At 36.3% G+C, this 22,775-nt stretch overlaps 1 protein-coding gene across 2 annotated transcripts in view; it reads left to right on the top strand.

Annotated features, from left to right (window-relative positions):
• The window catches only part of RGS7BP (regulator of G protein signaling 7 binding protein), a 33,653-nt gene extending 16,399 nt beyond the window's left edge, over positions 1-17,254 (top strand). Inside the window, exons 1-5 of one of the 2 annotated variants that reach the window (XM_059493166.1) lie at positions 1,626-1,960; positions 5,601-5,731; positions 13,252-13,399; positions 14,661-14,731; positions 16,233-17,254. In XM_059493166.1, coding sequence (XP_059349149.1) covers positions 1,950-1,960; positions 5,601-5,731; positions 13,252-13,399; positions 14,661-14,731; positions 16,233-16,324 — 453 coding nt within the window. In that variant the 5' untranslated portion in view covers positions 1,626-1,949 and the 3' untranslated portion in view covers positions 16,325-17,254. Of the gene's footprint in view, positions 1-1,625; positions 1,961-5,600; positions 5,732-13,251; positions 13,400-14,660; positions 14,732-16,232 lie in introns of those variants that run through there. The other variant, XM_059493165.1, reaches the window with a different exon arrangement.
• Positions 17,255-22,775: the final 5,521 nt, after the last annotated feature.

Genomic DNA, 22,775 nt, shown 5'->3' with positions numbered 1-22,775 from the left:
AGAAGCAAGGGCCAGACAGCTGAAGGAAGGAAAAATGGGGTTAGGGTGTGGTGGTAAAGCCACGCCTTTTGGGGTTTTTTTTTAATTTTTTGAGAACTCAAAAGTGTAAATGAAGACACACATGCAATTTCATTTGGAATTCTGAGTACTTTAAAATGTCCTACTGGGGATTTTAAGCTTAGCTTATCTTTTTTTGAGACAACACCCAAACTCACACCCAGTTGCTTACTCACTCACTCCTCAGCAGAATATGAGGAGAAGACAGGAAGAAGAGGAATGAGAAAGATTAGGTAGAAATAAAGATAGGCACATCAACTGTCTGTAGCGCAGGCTTGATTTGGGAAATATTATCCTAATTTATTGCCAATTAAAATAATTATTAATTTAAGTAATGGGATGAGAAAAGAAACATCAAGCTAGCACCTCTTCTGCCTGGCTTCCATGCTAAACTTCACTCCAGACTCCTCTACCCACCCCCACCCTCCTGAGCGGTGTAGGTAGGATGGGAATACAGGGTTACAGTCCATAACCAATCTGCTTTGTTTCTCCTTCCTCCTCACACGTCTCCTCAGCTGTAGTGTGGGCTTCTCCACAAGCAGTAGTCCTGTCAGAAAAATCTGCTCTAGCATAGGTTCTCCTGCAGGAACATCCATCTGCTCTGGTGTGCTCCGTGGGCTGCAGAGAAGATCTGCTCTGGCATGGAGACCCTCCTCCTTTCTCTTGCCCTGATACTCCCTCTCGTTTCTTACTCCTTTTTTTCCCCTCACTCATTCTCCTTGTGGCTATTTTTGCTCTTTTTGAAAATAAGTTTTTTGCTCTGCAGAGAGGCTCAGCCGTGTCCTGGCAAGGATCCTTTGCAGAGCTGCAGGAACTGGCTGTGTCCAGCACAGGGAAGACCCTCACCTCATCCCACAATTGGCACCATGTTGCCACCATCACTACCAGAACCTTGCAACTGCATAAAACACATCTGATATTGCCTAGAGGGGAGTTTACATGCAATCTCTTGTTTCATGCTGTTTTACTCATGTACTAAGTGATTTATGATTGCGTTTGTCCTCTAGTGGAGTAGTTTGGATAGTGTTCTGGTAATTTGCCTATTGCCCTTTCTTGAGTTGGTTCAGCCATTGAAACTGATTTCTGAGGGAAGAAGTCTAGAAAATTCTGATCTCTGATTCTGATAATTTCAAACCTTTTTCTTTTTTTAATGTTGTATCTCAATTGTTCTAACATGGAAATATCTAAAATGTTATCAACCTGGGAGTTAGCAGTGTCTAAAATGTGAGCCACTGCACTGTGGTTTTGTTCTGCTGGTTGTATCATATTCAGATTGACTCCATCAGCCTTATCAGAGTTACTGGAGATTTACACTGTTCTAACAAAACTGAACCTGATCATGTCTTCTGTTACTGCAAGCACTGTTGTAACTGCTTCAAAACAACAATCTGATTTAATAAGAACAGTACTGCAGTCATTTATGGGTCTGCTAGGAAGAACAAGCCCTGCTTTTTTCCTGGCTGGACTGGGTGGGGAATAGCAGTTGTATCACAGTATTACATAAGTACAACAAGTACATAAGAGAACAACAAACCAACACATGACACTGAGACTGACAGCAGTTTGTGTACATTTCTTTTAAAAATAACCCCAGCAAATGGGAGGAACACAAATAAGAATATTTTCCTAGGAACTGCTTAGAAGAAAACACTATTGTTGGACACCTTCTCTACCTATATTCAAAATGAATTCACCAGTTTTTTGTAACCTAAAAATGTATATGGTTACATGAGAAAGAAATAGTCTTTTTAAGATACAAAAGCAGGGGCAGGTTTAGTAGGCTGTTGAACCTGAGCTGTAATCAAAGGGGCTTCTGGTACTTGGTATATGAAGGGATTAAGTGGTATCTCCTCTGCAGTATTTGTCACACTTTGTGTCTGAACAGAAGCACCATGTGTCTGAGGTAAGTTTTGGTTTTCCTCTTTTTCATCCTTTTACTGCTTTGTATTTCTAAACTACAGTGTTTCAGACACTAACTTAAAATACAATCTACAGGGTAGTATTTGTGGACAGTAATTTTTCAAGCCAAGTTACATTATTTTTCAAGGGAGGCGCATATATAGAGCATTAGACAGAATATGACGATTTAATTTTCACTTCTGACTGGACAAATGTTTATTTTCCTTTGGCTTTGAAGATTGACAGACTTCATTAAATGTCTAGATATTTTTTTGGCTTATAGTATTTTGGAACTATTAGTACTTTTATTTGGAGTTAAGCATAGAATTTGTGAAAACAGTGCTTTTACAAAAAGGTTTACCAGACCCTTCATATATCTTAGCTACTCTTTTAACCAGAGATAGTACATCTGTCTATATTTTTTGTGTTGTTGATACTTAAAGTAAAATGCTGTTCTGTTGTAAACGTGTGACTAAAAGTCTCGAGTTAGACGGTAATAATTTTTCAGTTTTAGTAGTCTTGTGTTTTGCCTTATTTCACTTAGATTTCACTAATTTTCGTGCAACTGTGAATGTTGGGCACCTGTGGAAATTCAGGCAAATCTCAAGGTGTTTCTCAGTTGTAACCAACATTTTGGCAGTACAGTAAAATGATCTGTCAACTATTTTGGAGGGAAATTTTTTTTTTAATGAATCTTTTCTCTTTTCCTTTGCATTTAAGGAGGAGCATTTTAGTATTTTCTTCTTTGAATTTTAAAATAACTACCAAAATAGTTTCATTTACCTCTCTTAATGATACTGGGTACTTATATGATTGGTGTAAGAGCTCCCTCTATAGGTTTTATTTTAAATCTCAGTTTAGGAAAATGAAAAGGAAAGGAAATTCCACTTACTGTCAGTGCTTTATAAACATACTCAGTTGAGCAACATTACATGATTTTTAAACAGCAGGATTTTATGAAGAAGAAATTCCTATATTTCACCAATGGTAAAGTATAAGAATGTAATGATGTATTACAAATTTTATAGACTTACTTTTGTTTTTACAAAGAAATTATACTTTCAATAGCAGCCTAATAAACTGTGTAACTTAAGCTACTGTTTTATGAATTTTCAATTTTGTAACTACATTTATACCATCAACAGTGAGTTGCTGGTCTGTGTCTCATGGGCAGGTGCTCAGTGCTGTGCTAGCTTTCATATATCCACGTGCACATAAGCTATTTTATGTCATAGTTCTGTTACAAACACAGTCTAGCATAGCATTGTATAAGATCATGTTATATTTCTCTTGAATAACTTAAGTGGTCTTCAAAAAAAATGAGCTGGACTAACTGAACAGCTGACTTGAGGGAGAATATTAGAAGTTTGCATTAACTTTCCTTTGTATATAAATATTGATTTGGTATATAACTATTAAATAATAGTTGATAATAGTTAATCATAAACATATTGTAACCAGCATTCTGAAATTTATGTCTGTACTAGTCCCCTATTCAGCATTTCTTATGACATGGCATTGTACACACAGAAGTAGAAAAATTGATAATGGTTTAAAAGAAAATGTTAAGCCCTGTACACAGAATTCTGGGATTATAAAATAAATCCTCGTTGGCATTCATATCAGAGCATTTGGCTTTCAGAGATGAAATTGAGGTCTATATACAAACATAGAAGCAAATTATTTGGTTGCAAACTAATGGAATTATTGTGGTCATTATTACAACTAAACGCTAATTAAATAGTTTGAGACAATAGTGAGGATAGTGGGCTGGAAATTATTCTCATTGTATGGCCCGTAGTCCAGTTAGAAATGTTCTATATCCTTGAGAAAACAAGAATGGGTTGGAACATGCATATATTATTGATGTTTCTAGTTCTTACTCTCATACTGTTCATAAATAGAGTTTGCAAATAAAAACCACACTAGATTTATGACAGCAAAAAAAGTCAATTAAAATATCTATTACTATGCTTTTGAATACTCTTCCAAGTTATTTGTAAATAGGAAGCCACTAATAAATCTGAATTGGCTCATGAGTCAAGCATCTTATTTATAATTGCTACCTTCCCAGTCTTCAAAATTAAAAATTCTGTCACTAAGAGCAATAATGTTTAAAAGTTTTCACATTTTTGCTTTATAGGAATTTACCAGCTGCGTAAGGAAAACACTGTTTCCTTACACCTGTGTGCAGACCTTGAAATATTTTTGTCAGTGACAGCTAGAAAGGAACATCGTAAATTATAAATAAACATTGCAAACAATATTCCTATAGTAGCCATGACTTCCAAGAGGGTCTGAGGACTGCTAACTATCTGAAATAGTGCAGAGGAAAATAGAACAGCCATATTTTTGTTTTATCCAAATCTGCTACAAGGAAATTACCTTGTCACAATTTAGCGTCTAATTCTCTTAGGGACAGACTTGTAGTTAAATAATTCTAATGCTCAGGAGAGCTAGACAGATTCAGCTTTTCTTGCATGAGAAAGAGTAGTAGAACTGTATCTCCCAATCAAAAGAGCTCTCATAATTGAACAGAAAAAGGTAATTATTACCGTTGCTGGTGGCTTAAATTTTTTGCAGGCCCTACTTTGCACAAGAACATGTATGGGCAAATCCCCTTCAGGTGGAATAGACAAGACAATGGCTTCAGGGCAGAAGAAACCTTGGCCATAGAGAAGTGTTCAGACATCTAGGAAACTTACCATATGTTTGGTGTAATAGACAACAGCAATTGTAACTTATGTTCCAGTAATTTCCTGCGTCTTTGATGACATCTGCTTTGTAATGGATTGGCAGGTGGAACCAATTGTCCTTTGTGTCCTCCAATTCCAGAATAATTTCTCTTCAGTCTTTAGTGTGTTCTGGGGTGGTTTTTTTTTTTTTTTTTTCTTTTTTAGCTTAATTTTTCTCTTGTTTAAGCATTGTACTGTTTTCCACTTCTATGATTTCAGCCTAAAAAAGTGATACTTAATGCCCGATTTTACAACAAAGCATGAGAATTGGTTCCTAAAATGGAGGTGTAGGATTTCAATTTTTGTTTTCAATATTGTTACTACTTTCCTGAAAAAAGTGTTGTGCATCCCATTCTCCTCACACTGCAATATCCCATCACTACTTTAAATATGGGGGAAAACAAGTTCAGGTAGAATGCATAGAAAGAGTAGGCTAAAACTGACTTGTTTCTATTGTGAGTGTCTTCAAAGTAGTGTTGATCACTTTTGATAGAAGATTTGTAATCTGAACAGGGACTGTTACAGTGGCCTAGTAATCTGCATCTCAAGACCAAGGGTAACTGAAATAGAATGGCAGAAGACGGCTTCAGTCTCACAGAAAATACTTATCCAAAGCATTTAAAGAGAAGATGTCTCAGTCACTTATTTACCCATTTTCTGAAAACAGAGGAGATAATAAGGACATACAGTCTTACCAAAGACAGCTCAAGTTCAGCTAAGCTAAGCCTAGAGTTTTATAGTTCTAATGAATTATTTGTAAATACTGTTAGGTAGAAGAAGTATAATAGTTTGTGAAGCAGATTCTGATGTGAAGCAGATGTGGCTGCTAGCAATAATAAGGAAGTGGATTTTATCGCACTCACATTCTTCTAGTCTCATTCCTAACTACATTTTTCTCTTTCATTGCAGCCCAGAAGATGGTGAAATCCATCCTGAAATCTGTAGACTATATATCCAGTTGCAGTGTTGCTTAGAAATGTACACAACAGAAATGCTAAAGTCCATATGTCTGCTAGGATCGCTGCAGTTTCATCGGAAAGGTACTGGATTGCACAAATATGCAGATGCTTGTTTTAGAAAAAGAACAGTCTTTTGGGGCATGCCTGAATATTCATGAAAGATAAAACACTGTCCTGGTTTTGGGTGAGGTGGAGTTAATTTTTTTCATAGTAGCCATCATGGAGTGATATTTTGGATTTACACTGGAAGCAGCATTGATAATACAGGGATTTAGTTATAGTCGTTGTTAAACCCACACGAGGTCAAGAGCCTTTTTGCTCCTCACCCCATCCCACCAGCAAGGATGCTGAGGGGGCCCAAGGACTTGTGAGAGGACACAACCAGGACAGCTGATTCCAGCTGACCCAAGGGATATCCCAGACCATATGGCATCATGCCTAGCATATAAAGAAGGGGAAGATGAAGGAAAGTGAGAATATCAGTGATGGCATTTGTCTTCCCAAGTCATCATAAGGTAGCCTTGTTTTCCTGGGGATGGCTGAACACCTGTCTGCCCATTGGGAGAGGTGAATGGCTTTTGCTTTACTTATTAAAATTGTCTGTTCCTCAACTCAGGAGTTTGCTCACTTTCACCCATTCCGTAGTCTCCCTCATCCCACAAGGGTGAGCAAGTGTGGGGCTTCATTGATGTCCAAGGTTAAATCACAACAAGCACCAAACTATAAAGTGAATTATATATATATATATATATCTATGGGTAGGTTCTATAAGTATCTATAGGTAGGTCCTAGAGGTATCTGTAGGAACCTATCTATAGGTTCATCATCATTCTTACAGAAGTGTGTCTTACCAGGTATGTACCACTAATGTCCTCACCATTTAAAAGTCTGATTCTTTTTTAAAAAAGTAGTTCCTTAAGTTTTAGCTGTCATTAGTCAGACAAGTGGGCAAACTTAGTAATGTTATTAGACATATTTGTCAGGCAAGATATGTTATTAATAATGTTGCTGTTACTATTAGTTTTCTTATCTCACTGCTGCTTACCTCTTACTGCTGGCTATCTCTTACTGGTTCCAGTAAATTGTTCTTGTCTTAACCTGTGATCTTCACCTTTCGTGCCTCCAATTCTCAACTCCAGCCTGCCCCAACAGAAAGAGGAGGGGGAGAGAGAGAGTAGCCTGTGGCTTAGGAGAATGTCAGTGATAGCACTAAATTGGGGAGTATCATTCCTAAAACACTACCATAGCAAAAGGTAGATAAATGTGGTTCAAAAGATGCCCACCTTTATAAAAACAAATAATAGACTTGGAACTGAAAGGAGATGTCCTCACTCAGTGAAAATGCATCTCTCAAGTATACATTTCATTCTTGATTAGGTGCCTACTGAAAGGAAGATGTAGAAATGCTGATAATTTACTGTATAGTTTACTTAGTAACCTCATTGCTCAGTGATGACGCAGGTTGATTAGGGCTGTATCTGTGCTGATTGTAACTACTCTTTCCCCAGATAGTATCTCATCAATAAAAAACATAGTAAAGCAAAGAAAAGTTCTGTAGTGAACTGTAATAAAGATCTTGCAAAGAACCTGTTGCATTTCCTGTCATGCTAAAAGATCCTGTAGCATATTTTTCATATCTACCTGTAGAATACTGCTAAAGCCAGGGATATTTTTATTATGAAAGAAAGAATGGGAGATTTGTAAATGCTTAACTGTGGTTCTCAATTATTTTTTCAAGTCAAAAATAAGTCTGTAAAACAGGAAGAGAGAGAATTAGCAGAGCCATTGTAGAACAAGATAATAGTAGCTGTTGAAATGAGTCATTGTTTTTAAGACAGATTGTACCACATTTCCTAGCATTGGCAACAGTTGTCAAACCATCTGCTGAACTGCTGAAAGTAAATAGCTTAAAGTGACCTGAGTAACTGTGAAATGTCTTGTCTCTCCCTTTTGCTTCTGGATGGAATTTACATTAATAGCTTAAGCTAAACATCAAACTATTCAATGTCTAAAGTTGGATTAGAAGAGCTACACCTTAGTTCCTACCTTGCAGTAGGTTAACTTTGATAGACATCTGTTTTTCAACTCACCACAGAGATCATCGTGTTAGTTATTCTGGCCCTACTGATTAGTGATTTTTGTCCTTGCCAGATAGAGTGTTTTAGAGATAAACACAGTAACTTGGCTTCAAGCTTCTGTGACATTTTTGAAAAAAATACATAGTAGGCAAAAACTATATGATGACAGGGATTCAAATAATTTGAATACCCAATAGACAATAGCTTTTTTGTGTTAAATATTTAGTATTGGCAACACCTAGAAGTATTGCAAGGGCATCATGCAATGATGGAAATTCGAGTCCTGTGTTAATTGTTTTTTCACCATGAAGGTAGCTGCACACTAGACTGGCACCGAGAGGGGCTGTGAAATAGCCATTCTTGGAGATACTGATGACTCAAATAGTCCTGAGCAGTCTGATGCAAGCTAGCCCTGCTTTCAGTGGGATGTTCCACTAGATGACTTTACAACTTATTTATTCTGTGTTCTGACAGAACATACCATTTTCAAAGGAGCATTCTGAACCCATACTTTTCGTTGATTTCTTTACTTACAGAGAATGAAGTGTAGGCAAAGTGTATAAATTTATCTCTGGGAAGGAAAGAGACAATAACCTCACCATTATAAAATATATTGTGATGCTGCTGGTTTTTTTGTTTCTCCACTTCTTTAGTTTTTCACAGTTTTTCATCTGAGTGACCATATTAAAAAAAAGTTTCTTGTGCCCTTAACTTTTGCTTAACCCATAGGTGTGCATGTCTGGTGTTCTTGTTCTGTCTTGAAGCTAATTTCTGAGGGTAATATTTTCCATGTGGATGTAGCATTTCCCTTCTCTAGCCCTCTTCCTTGCCAGACAATTTGTATGTTAGGTTTTTAAACCTCCCATGAGATCTGACCAATTCATGTTCTTAGTCAGGACACAACAGAGATTCAAGTAGAATGACATGCAGACTGTTCTCAGCAACCTGTGGCTTGTAAATAATAATGTAGGTATTGGTAGCTTGATCAGAATTTATCAAATAAGCTACAGAACTGATAAAACTAAGGCAGTTTGCTGATGCTGATGTTCTTTTCTGAAGAGAAACTCAGCCAGCAGAAAAAAAAAAAGATGTCTTACTCGGAAATATATTCTCTTAAGGAAACACCACATAAAAATTTGAAGGTCTGAGCTCAGGGTCTTCACTGCCCTTCACAGCACATGTCTTCTCATATCTCCTTATCTTTCTTTTCAGCTGAACAAATATTCCTTTGTTTGCTGTATATATATATATAAATCTTCCTGTGCAGAAATTTCTTGCATGGTTACCGTGTTTTAGAATAAATTACTGCTGTTATAGAACTGCTGCTAGAAAAGTCAGATAGTCTGTTATTTCTTTGAGTTGTAATGGCCACAGTGGGGCCAAAAGCCATAAAAATTTGCAGCTGTGTTATACAGTAAGTAAACTGAGGTAAGTGCTCTTCAATAATTTTTTTTGTAAGATACCTACACTACAAAAGCCCAGTGTTGAGAATATATAATGATTCAACAGTTCAGTATTCAGAAAGTTTGCAAAGAGCACAAGTAATCATGCCTAAGTATCTTTAATTCAAGTGTTTTGTAGTTACTTAGTCTGACTACCTGATCATTTAATCTGTTACTCCTCCTTTCCATAATGCCAGGAGTTCTGGCTAACTAAGACACATATAAGTACTTACTTGGGCCTACATCTTTCTTTTATCCTAATTGTTTAGTGTCATATATTTTATTTATTGCACATCATGAAGAAAAATAACAGTTATTGAGATATGTGAGTCCCACCTGACATGTATAAACAACAGGTGAGGGCAGAATGATGCCAGCACTAACCAAGTACAGGTACCTGTATAGTCATGCAAAAAAGGCAAGAATTGAGTCTTACAGGAAAATCAAGCATGCATACTACTTGTGTTTCATGTAAGAAATTCATAGAGTTAATTATTGTATTTCCAGTGTTTTGTGATAAAAATATGAATTTCCTTAAAATAGTACCTAAAAGTGATAGCTTATTTTACGAACTACAAAAATGAACCCTTGGTTCAGTGGAGATATTTTTTGCTTTTTGGCTTTGTTTAAATGACATGCTTTTTAGAGTTTTGAAGGGTAAAGGAAGGATTTTTTAATGGTTGTGCTACAATCATAGTGTTCTATTTAAAGACTGGGAGATATGTACTATTACTTACACATATCACTTATGCAAGGAGGGATAAGATGCAGGAGTGTAGAAGAGCACACAGGTAGGGAGAAACAAAATCAAGAGACACCCATTCTTACGTGCACCCTATGAAGAAGTGAAGGAATGAGACAAGAACAGCCATGGAAGGAGGATAACACAACTTTCATCATAGAATCGTTGTTCCTATTGCATTTTCTTTAATAATAATGTTTCCAGTGAGACGGTCTCCAAGATCTGCAGGTCCTGAGTGTAAATCGAGAATTAAATTCCTCAGGCTGTTAGCCATATTTGTCAAATACCTTTTTAACTTCCTGCACTTCTTTCCTATTCCCCTTTGTAGATTTTCCTGCTCATGCAGTTTAGCTGTGATATATAGCTTGTGCATTTGTCCTTAATTGTCAGGTTAGAAACCTGATGTAAACACTGCTCTCTTTTTGAGAGAGGGATTCTCTCAGCTTTGTTAGTCTGGTATGCCACCCAAAGATCTCAAGTTCCTCTGCAGTGAAATGCTGAGGGATGGGTGGTTTTTTTGTCTTTTCTTTTTTTTCATTCATCAGTTCTGTGTGAATTAGGTGATGACTAAGAGTAGGTGTCTAGGGTTACATGAAGACAGCTAACACAGAGATCACCACAGAAGCAATAAGGGGCACAACAGGTGAGACACATAAATGATAATGTTACTGAACTGACAATTTTCTGCCCTCTTATTTATCCATACTCACGTGTGATCCTCAGCATTATTTAACTAAATTGATTTAATTTCATATCAAAAGCATTTCCTGCTTCTTACAGTAAAAAAACCAAAAACAAACTGAATTACTGATGAGAAAAGAAAGAGTATATCATTGCAACTAAAATTATTAAAAATCTTTCCACTGACTACATTGAAAGTAAAATTAGGGGTTCATATAAATTTTTTGAAGTATCTATGACAGAAGATATCCTTCCCAGTGACTGTAAGGATGAAAAGATTTAGAAGCTTTTGTTTCCCTATAGGCTGTGACCAGGGTAGAAATGTTAAGCCTGAGTCATACATTATTCAAGCAAAGCCTTTTTTATTAGCTGACTCTTTAACTGCTTTCAAGAGACTGAGCAAATGATCTGAAATTCAAGAAAGGCTTCATGAATTGCTCACAATACAACAGAATTACTGGTAATCTTTTTCTAGGTGAAAAGAGATCTGTGTAGTTCCTTCTGCCAAATCTGCAAGAGCTTGTCTTTATGCTGATGAAAAGAACATTACAGTCTCTGCTTCTGTTCTCAAGCTGAGAAAAAGAACCTTTACTATTATTTCATCTAGTGCTGTTACTGTTTCCATTGAAGCACCTTTCACATCCCTGAGGAATGCATCTCTCCAGCATGTCACCAAGGGTCAGGTCAGGGTTCCACCATGACACTTAAAGATAATGAAACAATCCACTAATACCCTGTTTCATGAGTAATGCCTTGTGATATCAGTGGCACATAAGATGGTTTACCTGAAACCTTTTTAGTGAAAAAGTAATATGTGAGATATTGGTAACATTATGTTGTGTTATGGACTTCTTGTGATGGGAAAAATAATGAAGCTTATATGATTGAACAATGAAAACTGTACCATATGAATCACCTTAAAATAACAGCATAAGCTGCAGTTAAGGACAAGAAAAATTTGAAAGTTAAACCTACAGGGTGATACAGAATATAAAATATGTAATATGTGAAGTAGGCTTAGTCTGCTATTCCACAAGCAATTGAGTAATCTTTCAACATAACAGCTTGTAACCAACAGAAAGGTTTTGGTCTCTTTCTCTCTGTCTCCCCTCCCTTATAATGCCTTCACTTCTTCATTTCCACTGCTTTTGGAAAAGGAGAATATGATCATGCTTCTCTGGAACTTGCTCCTGGACATGTAGGGTTTTTGATGACCTCACATAAACAACTTCATCAGAAAACATCACATTTTATTTTTCCTTTTGTTGGGGTAATCTATCATTTCAATGGCTAAAGTGGATTACAGAAGGATTTGACAAAGTATAAGTTAGTAAGCAGCAAAGAAGGGACGTAGGAGATTCTTTCATGGAGGCTAAATTTGTTATGGTCATGTCATGCACTCTTTAGGATTCATTTAGGTAACTATGAGCTTCCTATTGGATTTGAAGAGCATTAAAACATAAACAAGTATCCTCTGTAACATAAGCAGCATCTAGTTTGAGACACATAGCTAAGAATAAATTTTTTTCTTTCTTTTTTTCAAGGAAATAATTTACCAGAATGTAACTATTTAGATAACTTACCCAAAAAATGTCTTATGATTCAGGAAGTTCTGTATTTTAAAGAACAAGTTTATCTCCCTGATAGCAGGGATATGCATTTGTGATGTGGAAGAACAGTATACCATTGTCTGCAGTTTTGGCCTCTAGCGTCCCAGAAAAATGGCCTGAATGACCATGGCTCTATTAGCTGTTCTTCATATACTTTGTCAAACCTTAGAGAAAGTACTCAGATTTGTACTGATGTCAAAACTTTTCCAATTGCAACAATTGTGAAATGAAAAAACATTTCCTATGCAACTTTTTGTACTACTGGTTTAAATGTTGACAGTGTCTGGGATGCACTCCAGTGTGAATTTCCTTCTGTATTTGGTGCCAGAATTGTTCTTGCCACTACAGATAAGAAATGCTGTCAGGTAGTCCAAAGGAGATTTGCCGGTTTACCAAAATAATCTTGTAATGGTTAACTTTCTTGAATGCTCCATTATCATGATCCAGTCCTTTATCCCATTCTCTTCCTCACAATAGCCTTGAAGATCTGTCATGAAGCACCTCCCTTCAATTTCAACACTATATTTAATTTTCATACAGGGAGCATGAATTAGGTAGGTGTCAACACAGAAATTCAGAATGTAATGCATTTGGGCTGTGGGTGGTGGCAGCTTTATATTGCTGTTAAATCATAAAATTCAGAATTTCATTTTTGTCTTTGGTCTTCCCTCAGTATTGCTGTAGTACTTGGAGACAAGGATTGCAGTGTTCTTTAGTGTCAGACTTTTGAAGTTGTTTCCAGAGTGTGTGTTGTAGTTTCCTCACTTATTTTGTTCTGTTTTGTCTCTGGTTGTTGTGTTCCATGAGAGCCACTGGAATTTAATTGAACCCTTTAAAATTGGTAAGAGTAACATATGGCAGCACTGATTTCTACCTTGGCGTGGTCTGCTCTGCTTCTGAACAGTTCTTACTCAGAGTTTGCATCTAAGCAGTCTTTTTCTCCATTTGTATTGTGCAAAGTCAAGTTCAAAGCATCAATTAGATAATTTGAGTATCTGTATTAATCAATAAATAATAGGCATACATGTTTTGTTTAAATATTTTAAAGGAAAAGAACCTTGTGGCCCACCCAAGATCTTAGATGCTAAAGTGGAGGAGAGTTCTGAAGTACCTATTTTAGAAGACACGTCATTATCACCAACAGATATTCAACAGCATCTATGGCAGGTTTCCACAGATATTGAAAACACTGAAGGGTATGTGTAGTACTTCATTCCTAAACAAACAAATTTCTTTCCAGGATCTATCTATTTTTTTTAATTTGACAGCCAGTGTTGCTACTATGAAAATTATAAGTAAATTAAATAACCTGTTAACTTCTCTGGTACATTTAACAGAATTTTTGGTTTTGTGAAATACTCCTGAAATATGCCAGACTCCAGTTATGCATTTCAAAATTAAAACCACAGAATCTAATTAAATTCAGTTAGTTCCACCCATAGTTTTAAATTTGGAAGTTTTAGGAGGGGAACGGGAATGTTGTAGCGGTATTATCTTACTCTTTTAACTATGCAGTTGAAAGACAAAAATGAGGCCCTTTACTAGAAAATAATCCTGATGGCCAACATTTCTTTGTGTTCTATTTTGAGGCTTTGTATACTAAGTTGCAGCTGAGATTTGAATTGTTAACATGCTCATTTGCATAAAGCCAAGTTCTGTTCTACTGGGCCATAGTGTGGAGAATAAACAGTGCAATTTTTTACTAATCATTCTGCTGCATTTCTGAGAACCATTTTATCTGTAGAAGAATGAAGCAAGACCATATTGGATTTAAATCCTGGAAGCATTAAGACTTTACCAGCCTTTAGTTCTGCCATCTATGTGCTAAATGGGAACTCTTTGGAAATTTCTGGCCTCTTTCAAAATGTATCAAAATGTGATTTCCTTTTGGAGATGATGTGTTGTTATCATATTTTCCATCATCTGCCTTCCAGAAAATCTAATGCCAGAGTCCTCCCAAGGCAGGTGAGAATGATAGCTCTGTTCCTAAAATTTTCATTTAATGTGCAGCGTTAAGTATCAAGGATTAGTTGCATATGTTGTAATTTTCTTCTGAACAGTGAAACACATTCATGGCACAAGCTACAAAATGCTGATAAGGGGTATGAAGATGATATTACTACTAGCTAATATTAATTTTAAGACATATTGTGTATTTTGCCTCAAGGGTCACATTGTGCCCCCAGAGGCTTTTAATGTTAAATACTCAAGTGCCAGAATAGGTCATAAATTTGAACTAGGAAGTTAGTATCACACTTTCATAAAAGTGCTCCCATATTAATTTCACTGCTCTTTCTTTTGGTATGCATCTTCTGAGACATGTATGTAAACCAAATGCTTGCTCAGTAGATTTTTGTATTTATTGCTCCATTATTTTTGCATATAAACTGTGAGCCATACCCTGTGCAGTCTCCAATTGTTGTTCCATTGTATCTTTTTAAACTGTTGTATCCACAGAGATATGAGAGAAATGAAAAACCTTTTAAGTAAACTCAGGGAGACTATGCCTTTACCATTGAAAAATCAAGGTAAGTTTTGAATTTTCTTTATTTATTACAAATTAAGTTAATTTAAGGGTTTTCGTTCCTTTATATACAAAAAAAAAAAAAAAAAAAATCTAGGGTCCTTTTATGGAAAGTACAAAAAGAAAAATCTAGGCAAAATCTCTTCCCTGCTGATTCAGTGGAGCCAGAATCTAGTACATGATCTTTGGCCTCTTGAGTTTCACATGAGATATTCTGGAATTTATAGGTACAGTATCTGTAGATAAAATAATAGACTTTTCCTGGTGATGCAAAGGCAGGAGCAGAACTACTTCACAGTGTCTGGAGTCCTTCTTTCTCAAAAGTAATGAAGATCCAGTTTGCACAGACTATGACAGGGATCCTTGGATCCTTCTGAGTGATGAGATTTGCTTCACCTCTATAAGGCTTGTAGCTTCTGTGACCTGACATTGACTTTCTGTAGAAAAGCTACTTGCCCTGAGTCTGCCACCAGGCTGCTTTTCCCACAGACAGCTATCAGGTACCCCATAGAAATGCACATGTGGGCAGGGTCTCCATCCTATGCATGTATTTAGCAATGGGCGTTCATTTTGTTGGCCACATCTACAGGCACACTCCGTTTGTGAGAACAGCATTAAGGTAATAATTTTTCTTTTTGATTTCTTCTGATAATGGGTGTTCCTTAAGTGTGGTGCAGTCTTTGCACAGCAGTAGCTGATGAAATGTACTGAATGTGTCCTAGATCTTATCCCTAGTAACTAAGCAGCCTGGCATTCATCATAATACGCTAAGAGATGAATATAGAATGATTTTATTCATTATTCAAGTAAGATTTCATGGTAGGAGAGCTTGACTGAAAACTATGTTGAAAAGTAAAAGGGAATCACTAGTGATGCAGATGCGTACCATTGTAAAGACTGGAAGAGTGATGAAAGGTCCAGGCTTAGTCTAGAAGAAGAGAGTGTGCTGGAAATAAGGAAGGGAAAGACAAACTGGGGACATATAATGCATAGAGAAACTTTAATTTAGAAGAGAGATAAAGGCATACAGAGTTCTTCTTTGTTGCCTGGTGTCAACACTGACCTTCAACAAGGACCAGAAGATCACTGCCCCTGTGCAGCAGGATAGGAAGCATCCTAGGGTTTTAAAACTCAGAGATGTCTCCCAGGATCAGGTAATCATTATCATTATTATGGAGATCCTGTTAATTAGCATTATAAGACTCTCAAATGCAAAATTCAGGTTATTCTTTTCTCTGTGCTCTATGGGATCTACCACGGAAAGGGTTGTCAAGCATAGGAATGAATGCCAGGGAGGTGGTGAGATGTTCAGGAAAGGGCAGTACCTGGCACTTAATGCCGTGTTCTGGAGATGTGGTGCTGATCAGTTACGGGTTGGACTCAATCTTAGACACATAAATCATTCTGTGATCGTGTAGGTGCTGCTAGGACACATAAATGATAAAATCTCTTTTCTGTGCGTATGTGTACATGCTTGTGTTAAAATGTGGGGTTTTTCATCACAGATGATAGCAGCCTCCTAAACTTGACTCCCTATCCGCTGGTAAGAAGACGGAAGCGAAGATTCTTTGGACTGTGTTGTCTTGTCTCAAGTTAGAAGATTAGGCACAGAAGCAGCATGGAAATCATGACTTTGATTAAACCCCTATATTTGACCACTGAAAAGATGAAAGTATAAAGTATAAAGTATATTTTCTACACTAGGCTATTCATTTTTGTCTTCTTCTCCATCCCCCTTTCCAAGTAAGAATTTTAATACTTTCAAATTATGGTGGTCAAAAAATGGCTGTGGAATAGATCTAGCATATTTAAAACTTTTTAAAGTATGTTTTGCATGCTTACTTTCAATCACTCAAAGAAGACACATGAATTATGATTCATATATAATTTTAGAGGTTTTTTTTAATTGTTTGAGCTGCAGCTAAAAGTTTGTGTGTAGTACAGTACTCTTACTAGTATCATAATAAAATCATACTCTAACAGTCTTCAAGCATAGCAGAACATTTGATTATTCTCTCACAGTCTTTAAGCATAGGAAACTATTTAAGAGCAAAACTATTAAAGTTCTAAGACATTCAAACAATACTGTAACAGAATTTGTACAAAATCTCCAGTTGCTTTTTTTGTGCTCTCATTCATATTTAGTCTTCCACTGTATCTCAAGTTCAAAGCTTTATAGAAAAATATCTTAATTTATGATAAAAAAATCATATATGAAAATAGATACGACTTGTAAATACAGAGAAATCATAATATCTATAAACTGTACAATGCTTAGAAGCAACACATTTCCTTTTCAGGCAATGGTATACCTACAAGCTTTTGAAAAAAAGAAATAATTTATTAAAAGAAGGCCTATTAAAATAAACAATGTAAAACACAATGCCAACTCATTTTGTTGCCAGTAGAATTCAAAGCATGATGTCTGCATATCAAGTATTGATCTTATAAGGCATGCCAAAATTATCTCAGACTGTAAGATACTAAACGTTTTACATTGTTAATAAAGTTTTTTATTTAAATTAAATGTTGTCTTGTTTCTAGTTGTATTGCCAGACTATGTATTTTTTTCTAATTTTGTTGACAGAGTACTACAAAAATTTGTTATAATATTTCCGTTTCAACAAGAACATTTACAAAGAGAGATTAAAAAAATATGCATGACTAAATTCTTTAAATAGCACCAAGAAAGGTAACTTCAATGTGTTTGAAGATTTCAGGTCATGAACTATTCTTAGGCATGTATATTCCAAAGCATCTGAAATTGAGAGATTCCTACACACACAAACTTTGTGAGAGCAAGCAACATTTTTAAGAAGGATGGAATTGAAGTCCGCAGCACAATGTTTTTCCGAGTTAATTCCTTAAAGTTTTCTGCACATTTCTCATCGACCTTGTGCTCACTAATCAGAGCTCTTGTCCTTAACATTCAGCATTGGCATGTCTTCATGAGAAGTCTCAAAGCAATAGACTCACTCTCTGATTCCATCCCCACAGATATGCTAGATTTTGCAACTGCTAGAACTTTGGAAAAACAGCTCCTGGTGTCTAATAACTATCGAAAATACTGTCTGCAAAACTGATCAGTAGTTACAATTAACCAATTAATTTTTTTCAGCGTAAGTGAAAAAGAAAGACATTAATGCCAAAAAAAGTATGAATTGAAGACTGAATGTACAGTGATGCTATAAGAAAGGGGGAAAGAAAATTTCATACAAGATTTCTTTAAAAGTCCTGTTTTTTGGTACACACAGAGAATCAGATGGGCAGATAAAGCAGTGACCTTGTCTAATTCATTACCTGCCCATATATCATCACAAGGAATTTCATATGCCAAGTGACATGACAGCTCATATCTCTGTGTTTTAACCACATGTATTGCAATGGAATATTACTGAGACAAATGCATAAACATCTTAATATTACCAAACTCTTGACATCAGTCATGTCACTGTGAGTTCCCTAACTTCAGTGAGAAGTATCACATTCTGTGATAGACTTGAACATGTTGTCTTCAAAGCCCTTTGAGACTGCAGTGTATTAAAATGTACAATGATATGCATCCTTGTACCTTTTGTTATTCTGGAAATTTTGGCAGTGTTTCTTCTTCCTCAGCTAAAGACTGCTAAAATGGCAGTCTGTTTGTTTTGAAGCCTTTCTATAATTCTAAGCAATCTAGCATCTTACCTGAAGCCTTTTGTATAGCTACTAGTCCTAATTAGAGACATGCTGTAATTCCCAAGCTCTATGGCCACTTAAGGAATATTGGGGCTCAAGGGTGAACGGAAGTTCTCCTAACAGACAGTGACATGAAACAAGTCCTGGTAAGTATCTGAATTGGTGTCAAGGGATAAAAATTGGTTTACTTAGGAATGTAGTGGATTATCTTTTACTACTTCAAAAGGAAATAAAACTTTTTAAGCCCCAGAACATGATGTCAGTAAAAGAAAGATAAAAGTTAATGATATTACTACATTTTAGTTTAATGGAATACAGCAATGTAGGATCAAAGTTTAAAAGCTCCCTCAACAAAATGACATACAAATTATTTAGAGATTATTTAGAACTATTATTTACTTTCCAAGTACTTTGAAATACTTCACTTTAAACTCCTAAATGTGTGGAAACTAGCAATTCAGGGACAATACTGAGGGAGAATGCTTTCTAAATCCTTCTTGGAGTTTGAACATTTTAGTTGAAATTGTCGTGAGTTAAAGGCACCATAATTACTTTGCAGGGTAGGAAGCAAGTAAAAATTCCTCTTCCCACCAAATATGTCGTTTCACCAACTTTTTTTTTTTTTTTTTTTTTACTAAAACTTTGTGCAGCTCCAGCTTTTCAAATTCTTTATAGCCAGCTTCCACTGGTAGCACATTATTTTCACAGATATTTCATGTGGAAAAGATACCATTTTTTTAATGTGAAAAAAAAAATATTTCATGTGTCATAAATTACCAATCTAAGAAATCAATTATCTATGTACACTGTAAGGTCTACATTTTTCAGAGCAAAATCAAACTACAAGCTTACAGCAGTAGACAGCACGCTAACACATGAGGCAGGTTGCATGTTAATTTAACCAAAATGAGAACTTGCCTTGCAAAATCAGCATTTTAATTTACATTCTAGGTCCACGTATATCCAATACAACTCAGAAAATCTGTGTCAGAGAATGGGAGAAATACAATAACCAACTTCTATCCCATCTGAGGAATTAATATATGCAGTGGTGCATTAAATGCCTATTGGTCTCATATCCGTGTAATGGTGAAATTCCTTATTACTTCTGTAAGAGATACCATACCTATTGTCCAGCTTCATGGACAAAAGGCAAGACAAGCTAAACATACATCTTCTGCTTGTACTTAGTCATAAGTTACTCGAGTCAATGAGGAGACTTGTAGCAGTATTTTGGGAAGTTTGTGGTCCTGTTTAATTCTAGGACCTTGAAGGCACTGACTGACTTGCAGGAAAAGGCACAATCAACCTTCAGCACAACCTTTTCTACTCCAAAAAAGAACTGAGCTGGGCTAAATATGGGTTGGCAGGACATATTTTCTAGGGATCATGGTGTGGCAAAAGCTGTAATAATGACTTTTAACTGTTCTACAGCTAAATAATTCATCTCAAATCCAAAGCTGTTTTCCCTTAGATTCTGTTTTCTTGTAGCAGTTTTACAAAAGTAGCCCCAGCCATGTTTGAAGAGGTATACCTTTATTCTTTAATTGGTGGTTGTACCCTCTAATGTAGTGTTTGGTTTTTTTCAACTTATGCTGTTCCCAGCGTATGCATAATCTGCTGTCCAGATCTAGCCTCATATGTTGCCAGTTTTAGACATTTTCCACCCTGAACTCACTTGGCTTTGAACTTCCAGTCTCCATCTCACTAGTACTTTGAGCCTTTACCTTATTTTGTGTCATCTGTAAAATTTCTTGGAGTGGTATTTCTCTCACTTCCATTTTTTAAAAATGTATTAAGTACCAGTAGTAATGGGAATTCTAGTGTCCAAGAAAGCCCCTGTTTCTATTTGTCAAGTCTGTTGCTGTCTAATGCAATGAGTCATTTGACCCATTATATGTACTCAGGTCCCTCTTCCAGCTAGTTATTTCTAGCTCTTCCGGGACTGCAGTTCTTTGACGAAAACAAAGTTTCTACCAATTTTCAGCCTAAATCTACTCCTGGACAATTAATAACATATACAATGTGTTTCTCCCAGGTCAACTTTATTCTTTGTTAAAATTCTCTGATGGTCAAAATTCTGCCATGATATTTTATAAACTATTATGCTAGATTAAGGCCTCAGGAAAATACACAGTACAGACAAATAAGGATCAATCATTCCTTCACAGTACACTTTCTCAGTGGGACCAATATTTAGCTTACACAGAAAATTAAACCATATCTTGAGTACATCTTGCTGAAGTTTAAATGAACACTACAAACAGCCTTTTTCAGATTTCTCTCCTTTATTGCTAGTATTTGAACTATAATGTTGCTTTTCTAGATAAACCTGTTCTTCTGGTCTTCTTTCTCAAATAATTTTTCCTTTTTCCCCCTCCTAATCTCTTTGGTTTCTTTATTCTTGTACCTCTTGTATCCTGCTACCACCACCTCATTTCATGTTTTTACCTAAATTCATCTTCATAGACTGTTATACTAGAATTTCTTGTGAGTAGTATAAATGTACTGGCATTTTTACTACAGAAGCATTTTTGACATAGTTTTCTCTATTTACCCTTATTATTACTTTCTGTGATTTGCATCTTAGAATTTCTGTTAATGCCTTTCTCAGGTACTATTGCCATGGGGCAGAGGCATTGTAGTAAGAGGCACCAAGTGTGTCTTTGCCCAAGAGAGTCTGTGATGTGTGGTAATTTTCACAAGGTAAGATAAGTTGGCTGCCTAAGACATGGCAATGCCAGTAAAACCTTTTAGCATCTTCAACACTGGCTCTACTGTGGAGACTTCAGAGCACAACTGAATCATCAGTTCAGTGAAAAGGTTTGGCATGTGTGCCATTCTGTTTTGCATACACAGAGACTGTGTCCTTTTTTGACTGGGGAGAGATGACGTGAGGAGTTCCAAAAGATGATCTTCTAAAAATACATCCCAGCAGTTCCTAGAACTGATTGTTACATGAAACAGATAACAAGCACCATGTCAGATTCATTATTCATGATACTTTTCAGAAGGGCCTGCAGCTAAGACATTCTTTCCTGCTGTCAACTACAAAAGCACTGAGTAAATGCAGAGTTCAATATGCATTATTGTTGAAGTGAAGGGGAGACGACCATCCTTTAATGCATTGAACTCCGATTTATTGATCGATCAGTCACTTTAAATAACAGTGTTAATTAACTTCATGCATATTCCAAAATCCAGGTTCACAATAGGCTAACAGAGAAAACTCTAACCACTCCTTTTGTTTTACAATACCTATAATTGTTTATTAAAAACAAAACCAGTGTTCCCACTGAAAGGTTCCCAAAACTTCCATATCTGTTCCCAGGGTGCCATCTTTTCCCAGAGAGGGTGTTACACTTGTTATGGGAAGACTGTCTGAGAACCTTATTGTTTATAGAGTGATGCCTGAGAGAGTCTAATTGTTTATAGTAATCAGGCTGGGAACTGCTTTTGGAACTGCTTTGCAACTACCTTTTACTGTTCTCTCAACTGTATGCCTTCATGGCCTTTTTCTTTAAGCCATGCTTGAACTAAACTCTCCACATCTCCCCCGTCTTTTTCTTTTTGAGAAAGGAGGTTAGCTTGCCACGTTTTCTCTATCATCCTACTAACCATTTTTTGGATACAGCTACAGAAACAAGGTAAGATAAGTAAAAGCAATAAGAGTACACCTAATATCCCTATAGCATATATTACAAGGTTTCTTAGCCATGGTCCCAATCCTAAACTTTTAAGCCACTCATCAATTCCCAATCCTTCTTCTTCCTTAAGGCTGTTAAGCCCTAGCCGTAGCTCTTTTATCTTAGCATGAATAGATACAGAATGATCAGATAAATTCATGCAACACATCCCTTCAAACTCTTTGCACCCATGGCCTTGTGCTAACAGTAAGAAATCTATGGCAGCTCTATTTTGTAAAACAGCGTGATTAACACTCTGTACATCTGCAGTCAACATATCTAATATCTGTGAGGTCTTATTCAATTCACCCTTAGCCCAACACCCTATTTGTTTTGCTAAAGTCATTGCTTTGCTTGCAGCACCCCATGGTAGGAGAGCTGAAACCATCACTTGTTTAAATTTACTCCAGAACCATGGATCTCCTATTTGACTACAGTCTAAGCTATGTAAGCTGTGCCTTTGCTTGCTTGTCTTATGACTTAGTTGCATTAATACAGATATATTAGGGTGGAATAATGATAACTTGCCTAAATAACAAGGTCCACCCTGCGGCTGGGCTGGTATTCCATTCCAGGCTCTATCTCCACAAATTAGAAATATTCCTGTAGGTAATTTCTTAGGTGTCATGATACTAGAGCCTTTACATTGGTTATAAAGTTGTTTGGACACTATGTCTGGGCTTA

This window comes from Ammospiza nelsoni, chromosome Z (genome assembly GCF_027579445.1).
Source record: "Ammospiza nelsoni isolate bAmmNel1 chromosome Z, bAmmNel1.pri, whole genome shotgun sequence".
Classification (NCBI taxonomy): domain Eukaryota; kingdom Metazoa; phylum Chordata; class Aves; order Passeriformes; family Passerellidae; genus Ammospiza; species Ammospiza nelsoni.
The sequence above is the reverse complement of the archived record's forward strand: the minus strand, read 5'-3'. Positions and strand labels throughout refer to the sequence as shown.